The 14,809-nt window shown below is 42.3% G+C and overlaps 2 protein-coding genes across 6 annotated transcripts; one reads left to right on the top strand and one right to left on the bottom strand.

Moving 5' to 3' along the window:
- Positions 1–206: 206 nt before the first annotated feature.
- ogfod2 (2-oxoglutarate and iron dependent oxygenase domain containing 2) lies at positions 207–8,794 on the top strand. Of its 2 annotated transcripts, none has more exons than XM_087140693.1 (7): positions 207–445; positions 1,119–1,172; positions 2,970–3,080; positions 4,067–4,166; positions 4,292–4,416; positions 6,073–6,261; positions 7,005–8,794. In XM_087140693.1, the coding sequence occupies exons 1-7, from the start codon at positions 320–322 to the stop codon at positions 7,263–7,265; spliced, it is 966 nt and encodes a 321-aa protein (XP_086996819.1). In that variant the 5' UTR covers positions 207–319; the 3' UTR covers positions 7,266–8,794. The 2 variants fall into 2 exon arrangements, with proteins under 2 accessions (XP_086996819.1, XP_086996818.1); XM_087140692.1 differs by having other exon boundaries at positions 208–445; positions 6,073–6,330.
- Positions 7,568–14,741, bottom strand: LOC110976579 (uncharacterized). Of its 4 annotated transcripts, none has more exons than XM_022229968.2 (5): positions 14,636–14,741; positions 11,853–12,457; positions 10,388–10,502; positions 9,809–9,954; positions 7,568–9,143 (listed from the first exon to the last, which is right to left on the bottom strand). In XM_022229968.2, the coding sequence occupies exons 2-5, from the start codon at positions 12,437–12,439 to the stop codon at positions 9,026–9,028; spliced, it is 966 nt and encodes a 321-aa protein (XP_022085660.1). In that variant the 5' UTR covers positions 12,440–12,457; positions 14,636–14,741; the 3' UTR covers positions 7,568–9,025. The 4 variants fall into 4 exon arrangements, with proteins under 4 accessions (XP_022085660.1, XP_022085663.1, XP_022085661.1 ...); XM_022229971.2 differs by lacking the exon at positions 14,636–14,741 and adding an exon at positions 14,439–14,626; XM_022229969.2 differs by lacking the exon at positions 14,636–14,741 and adding an exon at positions 14,387–14,626.
- Positions 14,742–14,809: the final 68 nt, after the last annotated feature.

Raw genomic sequence — 14,809 nt, forward strand, 5'->3', positions numbered from 1 at the left:
TGTGAAGAAATGAAGTGTTTTTTTTTCTTAGTTTTTACAGCTGTTCCGTTGCATTTTGCTTGTACCAACAGCAATATATGTGTAATATAGGATTCACTGCATTTGATTTAGAATCGTGTTGTCCGTACACTGTACCGAAAAAGAAAATTCATACCAAACCCCACCATATAAATGGATCGGTCCCGGGATTGACCTGAGAAGGTCAAGTCAACAAAATACAAAGTTTGTTTGATATGACAGGTTTTGCGGCATGCGGCAGGCGGTGTTTGTGTTTTTTCATGTCGTATCGTGCATGTAGTAGGTGGAGAGCAAGATAAAAATGTTCAGAACTGAGCGTAGGAATTACTTTTGTACGTGTTTTTTGACAAACAACATTTTCATACAAGAATATAACCTGCATGTAACGTATCACAGTGATGAACGCTTTCAACAAGACTGGAAAAAGGTGGGTAATTAATTTGGCCCAGTTTCCGGACGGCATTCTCGCTGTTGGAGGTTGTTCCTTTTATTCATCGCACTCATGTCTGGGCGAAGGAGCAGCTCTACATTCACTTTGTACAGGGATTTGCATGTTTTTCTCTTTTTTTGCTGCAACATGTTAAAATAATTGAAATCTTTTCAGTACCGTGTGGGAGATATTCATAGTGCATAATAAAAGTGAAATTTCAGGCAATGGGGCCTATTTGATGTAGCCTAAAGATTAAGAGTTTACATGGTTTAGTCAATAATTCAGAGTTTCCCCATAGACCACAACATTATTTTTGCCCCATTGAGGTTCAAGTTGAATTTAAAACATGAATTATTACTAAGTTGAATGCCCCCCTAACATCAATCTACATTTGGCTGATTATATGCATTGTTGGTGAACCATGTATATGTATGCATAAACACTTAGCCTCTGTAAAGTGTTGGCTGAAGGTTAAATTGTACGGAAAGGTGTTGTAAATATTTATCAAATTAAGCACAGTTTCTCCACCACAGTGGGAACAGCAGTAAATATGTCCAAATTTACCTTTCCTTCTCACCACTCTGGCCCAGGTTCCAATGCCACCACAAGTCGTCAATCTCTCCCCCGGCCCCATATATTTATTTAGATATGTACTGCTTAATTGTTACAGATTTTGAAAAGAAAAGGATGTAGCGAGCAGCAGTGGGAAGAGATTCTTCAAAAGGTAAGAAGCATGGTTTCATCTATTATCTGCCCCTAGTAGGACCATAGAGGGTGGAACTTTCCCAGCAGTAGAGCCGTAGCTGCATTTCATTGGTTTACGAGCCACTATGAAAATTTTGTTATAAAAGTAGCATGGAAACTCCAATTGCACCTTAGGTCATTCCATTTCCCAGTGCGGGCTACCACAGCACAGTGCTCCCTACGTCCTGTGTTATCAGGTTGTGCACCACCTTTACCAGATGCCCAATTCCTGAACTCGACCTCATCAGTGCCATCCTGACAAATCCATGTACCCACATTACCTAGCAAACCAATACACCAGCAAAGAATACAGAGTCCACTAGGTTTCTCCGGTGGTGTGACTTGGATAATATGGGAGAGTGCTGTTCTTTCATCAGTTAATTGGATATTGAGCCATAACATTTACCCCTTCTCCAAAATAATGCAAAATTAATATCCATTCCAACAAACCTGAAGGCCTTCTTGCTGAAGATCGTTACAATTGATCCAAAACTTGAATGGCATCAGACACAGGAGGAAATTAGTTTCCTCTTGAGACTGTGGCACAACCAAGGCACCTCCCGTCTTGTTGCACTAATCTCTTGCTTCTAACCATGTCAGCTTCTTCATAATGGCTTTGTAACATTTGCCACACCACTGGATCCAAGGAGGAGGACATGCCTCTTTACGACCAATTGAGGCCTTCCACATCTCATGACCACCAGTAAATGTACATGTGCAGCCATCAAATGAAGGCTGATCAAGCAACAGAAGAGCTGTTTGGGCAGCATCATGTCTTTGGTTTTTAATCGTCTGATGTCTAGTGATGACATGATCAGCCTAGTTGTCAGTACGGAACTTTAATTTTCGAAGGAGGAGGTACAACAGGTTTAAGCTTGGATTTTATACTATGATGAAACCATGCTGTGAATTGAACAAAAAAGAGATCAGAAGTTAAATTCCCCTGCAAATTGAACAAGATGTTTGATCTACCAAATGTACATGTGTGCATACCGGTATAAAACTATGTGTTTTAACCACTTCCTGCCGGGGACTCCGGGATCGAAGACGTATGGTTTACATGGGTGGCCGGGGTCTCCGAACTCGGACAAAGGAAACAGGGCCATGTAACAAAAGACCGTACTCTGAACAAAAGACCAGGCTGCTGGGCATGACCGGCATTTTTCACTCTCAAAAGTGGTGATAATCCAGCCTTGTTTTGAAACCGTATACCAGGGTTTGGGGCATTGAGAGCGAGCAGATTACCACCGGAGACAAAAGCGCTCCACCGCAGCGACGATGAGCCACACAGCACCACTGCACGCTAATCTGGCCCCTATTGAAAAGAGGTCAGCAGTGCACTAAGCCAGGTTCGTGAACAAAAGACAGTTATACAACACCGCACAATCTGGGCTGTGTTTACGAGGCTGCTGGCCTGGCTGAAATACTCAGGCGTCAATGAAGGTCACCTGTCAACTTAGAGTAGTGCCTAAAGATTACTTGGTGCGGCTATAAACAACCGTTAAATGAAATGATGAATTTTTGAAGGATTTTGAAAACGGAAAAAACTATAGTCACGCCGGCCCAGCATCATCAACATTTAAAAATGCCCCGGCATGAAGTGGTTAAGGAGGTGGATGGGAAAAAAGGAAGCAGGCAGGAATGAGAAACTTTTTTGAGTGAACTAGCAGATTAGCTTGTTAGAAACTTTTCAGTTGGGAAAAGGGCACTGGTAAAAAAAAAATTGAGCCTTGCGATATGTGAGTTTATTCTTTCTTTTTGGTGGTTATAAATGAAGGTGAAAACTGAAGTTGAGAGGAGGAAACGACTGGGGGATGACAGTCTACGGAGACAAGAGGTCATCTCGGCAAGCTACGTGCCTCTTCACCAACACGTTTATACATTGCAGGTAACGGCATACTTCAGGGTGTAGCTACAAGGGGGCATGTCAGTGGATGCCTGTGCCCCCCCACCCCCTCGGTGCCCCCTCCCCATTTGAGATCTGTGAATAATCTCAGTTGTAATGCAGCGGCAGCTCCTTAGTTTCCTGTGTTTCCATTGGGCCTACAGTAGTTACGCGGACAAGTGGTAACAGCATTCTGCATTTCAAAAAATGTTAAACGTTATCGTTTTAATGGGACGGTTCACACCCGGAGCAAAGAAATTGTGCTGCAGGGTGACAAACCACTGTATTTGGAACCCTGAGCAGTATGTTAAATGCCACATTGGCCAAGACAGTGCATTCTAGCCAGTCAGCAATCTCCTTACTCGATAGATGTCATGTCACTGGCTGACTATGGCATGGGAGACTTTTGGAGCGAGAGTGAGCGTGCCTTCCATTCTTCCTATGGGGCTTTATTGCTTAATTGGGAAATCAGTACAGTAATGCTTTGCATATCAAATCAAGTTTCTGCCTTGTGTGTACCATCAGACTGGCCACTTACTGACTGTAAGATTGTCCACATCACTTGGCTGCGGCTACAAATTACTAGGACACACGAGTCTATGGTAGTTGCAGCATACACTTCCCATAGGCTCTGGTGTAATTTCAAAGTGACTTGGATGGGACTCGGGGCTCATTGCTTTATATCAATACTTCTCATTACTGCTCATCTGTGTAAATGGTCCCTCACAGATATTTAGTTTCATTAAAAACTCAAACTTCCACAAGACTCGATCATGGGGCTAATTCTGGTATTTGGATTAAGAGATGGGAGGATTTTTCTTTTGTTAAATTGGCTGAATCACAGATTGTATGGTTTATTTGATCTTCAATTCATGAAGTGAACTTTTCAAAGTGGGAATGATCGTTAGTGGTGTACAGAATTTTTCTCAGTAGACGACTGCTGTGTGAACTGAGAATGGACTTTTTTCTATATATCCTCAATTTAACAGAGGAGTTACTTTACATCAGAGTTTGTCAGCATTGTGGAATACTGCAAAAGTGAAGGGGCAGATGTGGCAGGACTTGTGGAAAAGTTACATCAAGAAAATGGTAAGAGTAACTAAATCAGGAGAGGCTAGGTCATGAAAGTTGATGAGAGTATTCAGTGCATTGCTCTGAGAACCAAATCGTTGTCCTGTTCCTCGAATCATTTCTGCTTTGGGTTTCATTCACAGCTGAGAGGGTGTTCTCGTTTCCCATCTTCACTCGCCAGTTCTGCCAAGATTTCATCCAAGAGATTTGTCATTTTGAGAGCACCGACTTGCCCAAAGGACGACCCAACACCATGAACAACTATGGGGTGAGACCATGATACACGAAACAGCACTTTTACGATAAAACTAGTTTATGGTGGTCAGGCTTCAAAACATCTCAGAGATTTTACCATTAGCCGTGCACATTTTAGATCAGGACACAGTTGTTTGCAATGTTACCTGTACCTACAAGATTTGCATGCTATGTCCAGTAGCGATTACATTGATGCCACTCCATCTTAACTAAAAGTCTCTGTGTTAACCCCTTCGCGCCGGGACGCGGCTAGAAACGCCGTAAAAATTGAGATCCTCAGCCTGCTTTTCATAATCACCAGCTTCACAATAGTTCCCACTTTGAAAAGAGGCAACGGAAATGTGGAAGGGTGAGTAGAGCGGCATGCCACCGAACAATCAGCCTTTTCACCGTGTAATTCAAAGCGTGCAGAGCACGCAGGGCCACAAACCGAGAATTTGCGGTTTGGCAGGTGGCCTTCATGGCCAAGCGAGGCTGGAATTCTTGGAGTCGGCTTTGGGAAGAAATTCCCGGCGCGAAGGGGTCAAGTAGAGATAAGTTTACATGCCCATGAAGAGACAGCCAAGTGCCCCTCAACAGTGAGCAACAAAAAGGCTATTAAGCCAATTGACCATCTGGTTCCCAGCTGTGATAAGAGTTAGAACGACAATTGAATAGAACTTCCCTGATTAACCCTAACACTCCTCAATCCTTCACCTGTTGGAGGACTGAGGATTGTTAGGGTTAATGTCTACACAAATGAAAATAAATAAAGTGTTACTAGATGTCACTGGGGAATCATGAGTGACATGACTAGACAGAATGGCTTAACAGTTACAACATGCCAGTGCATAAATGACAGCACACTGTAGGCATAAATGACAGCATCTATGCTTCATCACATACTGTAGGCATAAATGACACCATCTATGCTTCATCGCACACTGTAGGCATAAATGACAGCATCTATGCTTCATCGCACACTGTAGGCATAAATGACACCATCTATGCTTCATCGCACACTGTAGGCATAAATGACAGCATCTATGCTTCATCACACACTGTAGGCATAAATGACAGCATCTATGCTTCATCGCACACTGTAGGCATAAATGACAGCATCTATGCTTCATCGCACACTGTAGGCATAAATGACAGCATCTATGCTTCATCGCACACTGTAGGCATAAATGACGGCATCTATGCTTCATCGCACACTGTAGGCATAAATGACAGCATCTATACTTCATCGCACACTGTAGGCATAAATGACAGCATATATGCTTCATCGCACACTGTAGGCATAAATGACGGCATCTATGCTTCATCGCACACTGTAGGCATAAATGACGTCATCTATGCTTCATCGCACACTGTAGGCATAAATGACGTCATCTATGCTTCATCGCACACTGTAGGCATAAATGACAGCATCTATGCTTCATCGCACGCTGTAGGCATAAATGACACCATCTATGCTTCATCGCACACTGTAGGCATTTTGTGCCTGCAGACACGTCACATAGTTGGAACTTCAATGTGAACCTACATGTGTTACACACCATTCACAAGTACAATGCAAGGCCAAGTTCCTTTCTGTTCCATACGAGTTCAGTACAGTAACAGCATCATCAGAATTGCAGGAACTTTCCTTGGTAATCACCCTACAGAATCATGTGTCATCTTCCAGGTTTTACTGAATGAATTGGGCTTCAATGCCCAATTCGTGACGCCTTTGGTCCAGGACTATGTGACACCAGTGACCAGACTTCTGTACCCAGAGTGTGGGGGCACTTCCCTGGATTCCCACAAGGCCTTTGTTGTCAAGTACAAAGTGGGCGAGGATCTGTCCCTGGCCTATCACTACGACAATGCAGAGGTGACTCTCAACGTGTCGCTGGGCAAAGAGTTCACTGAGGGGTCATTGTACTTTGGAAACATGAGATGGGTGAGATGGTTGATCCTGAACTGGTCTATATACATGTAGTCCAAATTCCAGTGGGAAAAAGTAATTATTTCTGTCACTGAATTTTGTGGTCCAAATTAAATTGAAGTTGATTTCACTCATTTGTTTGCACTTGCAAATATCTTCACAGCACTTTCAATCAGTAAAAACGAAGAAGTATGAATCAACTCAAAATGGGAACTTTTTAATGCCGACTAAAAGTAGAAAGCTACCGAGCGATTTGGGCGTCATACAGGTAGTAGCCTTTAGTCAAGGCGATCTCCGTGATCGTTGATTTTAAGTCTGTCAGGTTTCATTTCATATATACTGGCCACAACTGTGAATCCAATTTGCAGGTCTGTTTTTTTTTTCAAGAGCTGTGTGTTGTGCATATTAACTAAAATTATTGCTGCAGTTTCCTTAAAAGACTCGAGAGAGGCTAGCCGCAAACTTCAAATATATGTAGGTGTTGCAAACAAAGTGGAAATATCAGACCCTCCAAACGTTCACTTTAACTCATTTTAGCTTAAGGAAATCACGTTAGGGAAATGCACAAACCTCCATGATCTCAAATGCCCTCGCATGTTTCCTAGATTTTTAAACCTCTTTAAATTTGTTACAACTAGAACATTTTCTGATGGTAACGCTAGTAGATTTTGGACATACCGTACACGTAGGTACCTCTGCACGAGACAGCCTGCTCAGAGTACATGCACAAACCGACCTTTGCCCTTCTGCACAGAGGTCAACACATGCACGGTGCCCTGCCAATCAGCAGCGGTGAACGCTACAACCTAATCATATGGATGCGGTCATCACAAGTGAGGAACAAGCGCTGTCCGATGTGCGATCAGAGACCGGAACTGGTAGAGACAGTAGGGTTCGGAGATGGGTTCACACAAGAGGAGGAAACCGTCAACGTGTGTGCTACTCTGTGATATCACCTGGGTTTTGAGACAAGATTTCGTACATCTGCCTCGTGATCTGCACTGGGTGTGATCCAAGTGGACGACCACTGAAGATCAATTTCAAAAATTGGAGCAAATTCTATGTTCATACTTTTATGCGAAACTGTTAACTGTTACATTTTAGGAAGAACCTAATTCAACTGTACACTCATTGCTTGAGAAAACTTCTACTCTGAAAGACAAATTTTCAGTTTTGTTACACTCGGACAAAATAGGCCATCCATTTTTAATCTAAAGAACTGAATATCCCACAAATGTCCAACACGTACAGCTACCACATCACAAGCCTATATTTTATTACTTTTTCATGACTCCATGTAATTAACTAATAATTGCAATTAATTATCAAAAACATGAACAGGTGTATTTTGGGTAGTGAGAGTTATTTTCCTGTAGAAGCTGTAGAAGAACCTGTTGAATCTTTGTTGAACATCAATCTGGCATCAGAGCACCTATGTGGTTAACAAAGACAAAGGACTGGCTTTGCCACAAGTCATTTGATTAGCTGTTGAGTCCACTAGAGGATGGCTAGTGAACAGCCGTGCGAGGACTTGTGAAGATATCATCATAACTCGTGATAACAGTAAGGAGCAGAGCCTCGTGCATGTTACAGCCAAAGATATCTTTCCTGGTGTTTTTCAGACATTTCAGGTTATTTCTGTAAAGGTTTTGCGGCAGTCCTCCTAATATTAGCTTCACTACAAAACTAAAACTGTAACAAGACCACATAAGTAAAATAAAGACAGGGTTTTAAATGAATTGTATCAAGAACACAGTTTCAAAAGAAATATTTACATTTGATGTTTATGTTCATTGAATTGAATTTCCTTGTCATTGCAGTCTGCTAAAACACCCGTGTCCAACAGGGGTGTGAGAATCCAGCTTTTTAGCTGATTTCAGCCCTTTTTGTTTAGATGTTGACCCTAAATTTTAGCTTTTTTGTACACCTGGTCTGGACAAAAGTACGGGAACTTTTTACATTGCAGCTTTTGTTAGCTGTTTTCAGCTTTTAATTTTAAGTAGCTACTCACACCCCCTGTCCAAGTTCACAACCAGCCCTTCATTTTACAAAAATGAACGGCTTGATATTGGTTAGCTGTGGCTCTTCATTTAATACGGCCGTTTCACAATAGTGCACCTCCAAGAGTTTGCAATGCGTTGGCCAATCACAGTGCGAGAAATTTGTCCACCCAATGCGCGGTTGAAAAGGGTCGACAAATTTTGAGCGTTGTGATTGGCCAATGCGTTGCAAACTCTTGGAGGCGCACTATTGTGAATCGCCCGTGTTAACAAATGTTACCTTTTCTTTTATCACAACATGAACAGAAACAGAACAACAGTCAGTCTTTAATACTGAAAACCTGGTTTTGATCTGGCTTTCATGGAAATGGTGAAACAGTAATAAAAATGGAACTAGAAGCATTTTGCTTAATAAATACATACACTTACTGTGCAAAAATCGATAGAAATTGTTATTAAACTATTAGAATGTATGCTGAGATGAGCATCTTCATTGTACTTTATTTTCATTCAGCTTGGGTTTGCCTCGCCAACACAAAACAAAAGTGCATTCCAGCTTGCTGGAATCCTTCCTGATTTGTGCCCCCCTTTGTGGTGTAAATTTTAAGCCTCTGAGTTCTGACAATACACGCATTGCATCGAGAAAGTGTTTGGAGCACTCAAACTTCAATGCATATGATACCCTGATGGCGCTGACTTTTGAATCAGTGTCATGTCTCCTTCCTCTTGGCGTAGTGGTGTCGCAGGTGGTGCCAAATGCCTTGACACATGCAGACTAGTCTGGTGTCCACATACTCTGTCTTGGCAGTAGCAAACTTGTACTGTTGTCTGCGCAAAGAAATTATTTCGTATGTAAACCCAACACACTCAGTGCTCAAGCAGGGTTCCCAGCATTTCATGATAACAAATTCCCTGATTTTTTGCTGATAGAAGTTAACAATTCTAGGATCATTATTTTGGCGTAGTCTGATGGTGTACACTGTAGGAGTTACGTTACAGGTGCACCACAGCTAAATTGATACAGAGAGTAAGAGGTATTTATGACAAGTGCACTAAGCTATACCACAAAGCCGCCATAGCCATGCAATCATCCAGAGGATCTGCTGTTTGGTATGGACACGAGGCGAGAAAGTTTGACCACTGGACAAACAATATTCCCTGCTTTTTCCCTGATTTGAGGGACTTTTTTCCAAATTGCCTGGGTTTTCCCTGACTAGAAAAATGGAATGGACCTTGGAATCCCAGGCGCTATCCACAAGTACCCCCTCACTGTTAACAATAGGATATGCCGTGCCGACGAGGGACTGACTCCATGGGTACCAAATACAGCATGCACAATCTGAAATCTCAAAAACTCGGCATCACACTGGAATTAATGAGTGCACACTCGCAGTGTGTCAACCCCCAAGGGTATGCTTACTAGGCAACAAAGTGCCCTCTCTCGTGAAACATGCCATTCAAGGAATGAAACCAATCGATCTTCCAATTCTTACCTGACCAGACTCTTTGCTTTGGCCAACTTGCCCCTTTGCATGAGACTCAATGCAATGTACAGCAGGCAGCGAGACCTCAGCATGGCATCTCCTAGGCATTCCGCTAGATACAACTGTCGGAGAGCCACCCTGCCAGCCTCCAGAGCCTTCAAAGGGGTAAAAATGAGTCAATTATACTTAAGAAGAGGCCAAATTCCTTTCAATTTTCACACATTTCAAAGGGATTTGAAAGTAACTGTGCTCTACCAAGCGTGGACAGCTATTTAGTAATACAGAATGTCCTATGAGCCTTGAGCTTGGCCAAGAGAGGGCGCAATTTCCCTAGCAACACAGGCTCCTGTGGTAGAAACTGCACTTCACTGTTCACAAGCTACTATGAATTGATGTATTACAGTCGCATCCCTACCAACAAAATGAGCACTCCCAACCAACACGGCACTTTTCAACCGATGAGAGAGTGCTTCTGCTCAAGGGGGATAGGGAGAAGTAGATTTATCCACACTATACAGCCAACATACTGAGATACACTCTATCCCTACATCGAGGAGAAAGCTCCGCCCACAGATATCAGTTACATACACAGTTATACATATTGTCGCCCAACGAGGAGTAAGCTCCGCCCAGAGTGGACAGCCACGAGAAGGCTTCCTCCATCTGCACTCGCCTGATCCATTGAGGCAACATCCGATCACTCCTGCAAGAATTAATGAAAGAATCCGAAAGCTCCATACAGTACTGTGATAGAACGGAAACGTGCAGAGGAAGCTAAGAAACTGATGAAGTGAATGATGGTGAGCGTTCAGAATTGATTTTTTTTTTTACCATGACATGCCTCCATATCTAGGAAAATGCTATAATAGAAGACTACAAACTTTCAGGTCTTCCAAGGTTCCCAATCAATCAAGTAGGGTGGGGGCCAATGCAGTGTACTGGCTGGAAGGAAGCTGAAAATTCTCAGCTCATTCAAGACGTTAACCACTTGCTGCCGGGTGGAATTTGAAGTTGCATGATGTATAACCGGGATATTTTCAAGATTTTCTGTTTTCAACTTTTTTTAAAAATCATAATTTCATTTACTGGACGTTTACACGTACACTCACACGAACGACTGTCTGGTGGCTACTCTAATCTGACAGACATCTATTGATGAGTTGGTCAGCCAGGCCTGCCGCCTTGTAAAAAGTGCCCTGATTGTACAGTGTCACATAAGTTTCTTTTGTTCCCGAAACTGGTACAGTGCGTAGCTGGCGTCTTTTCAATAGGAGCCAGATTTGCAAGCAGCGGTATTGTACCGCTCATCACTGGAGCGCTTTTGTCCCCGGTGGTAATCCCCTTGCTCTGAATGCCACAAACAATGGTATAATCTTTCAAAACAATGACAGATTTCCTCCTCTGACAACTGAAAAAATGTTAACAATTCCCAGCAGCTCGGTCTTTTGTTCTGAGTACGGTCTTTTGTTATTAGGCCTAGCTCTTTTGTCCGGTTTCGGGCTCCCCAGTTTTGTGTATAAAGCCTACATGCCCGACACCGGGCTCCCCGGCAGGAAGTGGTTAAGGATTGAACAAAGGTCTCCTGTGGGCCTTCTACCTCCGTTTCATCCATGAAGACTTTGGGTACGTCACCCTTACTGTTTAAAAATAACCAGTCCTTCCTGTATTTGCCCTTACTTGAAGCATCCCATCACCGGTGATGAAGAGAAACGTCACAGTCGTTGCTCTGAAAACTTGATTTAGCCAAGCAAATTGTACATGGACTTGGACCACCCTCTTGCATTATATCACAGCACTGTCACTGATACACCCATCCATTAAGCCCCACCCATGGTCTCTCATCCAATCACAGAGATGATTTACATAATGTATGTCTAGCATACAGGCACAAAAGTTTGTTTGACATCTGAAGCTGCTATGTGCAGTGTGACATAAGAGAGAAGCACATGTTGATTGCCTACTTATAAAGTGGGCGGGGCTAACTGGATCGGGCCATACTAGGATAACATAAATGGAAACGAAGTATGAGGGGACAACAGTTCTGAAAAATTACCATCTGATATCAGGCTCCATCTGGAAATACTTTCTGGTTCTGCTCAGCCATAATCCCAGGTATAAATGCCTACATACACAGCACTCGTCGTCTGAGGCCAAACCATAGTCTTGTTCCTTTCTCCTTTGTATCTGGAATCCTCCATTGTCAGCAGCTGCTCGTGAGTGTATTCTGGTCAGCAGATAGCATCGGAAAGAGGATGCAAAACTTCTTGATCTCCGTAACTCCATTGTAAGACAGGATGCTAGCATTGGGTCCATAGCCACGTTAAGTGTTAGACTTGCACAAGTCCCATCATCATTCTCTTCAGGATCTGCTTTGGAGTCTGTGTCTGCCAAACTGATTGTTCCTTGTGACTCTGCCAATTTTGGTACCTTGAAGGAATTGGTTGTCATGTTCCATAAATGCTTCACTTCTTGAGTGTGAGCCTTGCTCTCAGTTGAGAGGACGAACAGTTGGGACCTCCACCAATGGTCACATCCTGGCATTATTAGACTGTCTATGACGTTACTTCCACCACACCTGACTGTAACAGTGATGCACTGAATATCACTTTTATCAGGCGGTGAATCTTCAGGGGCATCCATTCTCAACTAAACAGATACCTGGAAGAAAAAAAATTGAACAAATTGATTTGCTGACAACATCATGTCTTCAAATTCCAAACAACCAGGAAATTCATGGATCAATCTCTTTCTTGAGTATGTGTGGTTCTTAGAAGAACCGGGGAATAAATCGACGTTCCGAACAGTGTACTCTGTCCGTCTTCGGGAGACTGCAGGATTCTGACTGGGAGTGGAGCTTATATGGTGCAGCATCCATTGTTCCCGCCTGCACTGTTCCCGCCTCAACGCTGCACCGAGCTAATCCCTACATCTGGATCCCTCTCTACACCATATAAGCTCCACTCCCGGTCAGAATCCTGCAGTCTCCTGAAGACGGAAAGAGTACATTGTTCGAAACGTTGAGTTATTCCCTGGTTCTTCTCAGAACCACACATACTCAAGAAAGAGATTGATATATGGTATAACGGCGGTCATTTTACTCATCTAGTTTCTTTCACCATGAAAACCTTCAAGTCTTAACCAGGAAATTCATTTTTCTGCAAATGTAATGATGTCTTTTTTCTCCGTGGCCCTTGCAAAATAAATCTACATCATTTTGCCCATACTGTTGAGGTAAATGTGACGTGACCTGAATGAAATTCTATAACAAATTTTTTGCACGGAAAATCGAATTCTAGGATTGAAAAAATTTCTTCTCTATTACCGTGCCCTGTATATTAAGAATGTATGTGCAAAATCCACATGGACAACAATCTACATGTTGGGCACAAACCCCATGATCACTCTGCACAATTCGTCAATCCTGTATGAAATTTTCAACGTCACTGCTCTTTCTTGAAACAATCTTCCTCAACCGTGAAAAAGAAAGTAAAGGTGATTGGCTGATGGAAGACTTCTGGACAAACTGTGCAACAAATATTAATGGATCAAAGAATGATGCGTGGAGACTTGGATTTGACAGATCAAGCCCAATATCAAAGTTGATTACCTTCCATTAAGTCCTGTTGTGTGTCACACCAAATCAAAACAGGACTTTGTGGGACTTACAATGTACATGTAACTAGTTTTTTCTCCTAGGAATGTTCATGGCATCATTTACAAATTTCCCAGCGCCATGGGCCATTCTTCCTAGGGCTGTGCCGAATAACAGAATATTCAATGGATTATCGAATATTTGAATATTATTTTCAAAATTTGAATATTCAAATGCAAAATTCATGAAAAGGTAGGAAAATTTTCTGTTGTTCTAAATGAGAAAAATTGCACTATGGAGACTTGTTTCAAGCAGATTCAAATGAAAAGCGACATAAATCTTACGATTCAAAAAGTAAATTTTCCTTTAAACAATTTAAAAGGAATAGAAATTAAAAACAGGGCAACAAATATTGTTCATCTCTTAAATCTTCCTAAATCGTGGCTGGAAATACTCCTAGATGTGAGAAGCTATTTGATTATAATGTACAACTGTGCGTTATTGCAACTGATTTTGTATATATGGTTTGTTCATCAACAATCTGCCGGTCGGTACGACTGAATATTCAGATATTTGATTGAATTGAAGGTCAAATAATCAAATAGTGAATTATTTGAATTGACTCGGCCCCAATTCTTCCATATCTGCATAGACCTCATTGCAAATTGTCTATTGCTTAAGTGATATGAAAATGAAAAAGGTTTTGTAACCAGATTGTTTTGCATTCCCACAATACCTTCACACTATTATTATGCGAAATTCCCAAGTGGCATTTGTGATATTAAAAACCAAGTCAGAGTAAGGACTCTATATGAATAATGAATCACCTCTTTTAACGTTTGGACATGGTCAGTGTTGTCAGTGCCAAATGTTGAAAGACGCAATTTGTGGAGTCCCATTTACTCAGACTAACTTGAACCTGACTCCTAGTGATACAAATGCTTCAAAGCTCCAGCCCCTGCCCTCCAACTCCGCCTTTAAGCTTAATAACGCACCTAGGCCCAGGTCATTTGGGCCTTGGCCTATTGTGATAGGCATGAAAGTTACTTGCAAGTTGCAGAACTCCGAGTCACACGGAGTAGTAGTGAGTAGACTCGAACATGCCGAACTCAAGTAGGCCTAACGTTAGGCCAAGCTAAGCAGGCTTAAGTAACGGGAACTTCCATGACTTCAGTCTAATGCTGTCGAGTTTACGTTTTACTCAAGCTAGGCCTACAGTATATATTTCTCTTTCAGTAACTTACATGTACTTGCGGCGCTAGCGACAGTATACAATCTTAGGTCCTCAGTTTCAGAACTAATTTCAATTGGGTATCACAGCGATACTTCATTGGTTGTCAACACCTAAGTACGTGTAAGCCCAAAGCATGACGACGTACCAGCGAATACCTACCTAAACCCAGATATGGAATTTGACC

Source organism: Acanthaster planci, linkage group LG09 (assembly GCF_054643075.1).
Source record: "Acanthaster planci isolate LZ-2023a linkage group LG09, COTS_SCS, whole genome shotgun sequence".
Classification (NCBI taxonomy): domain Eukaryota; kingdom Metazoa; phylum Echinodermata; class Asteroidea; order Valvatida; family Acanthasteridae; genus Acanthaster; species Acanthaster planci.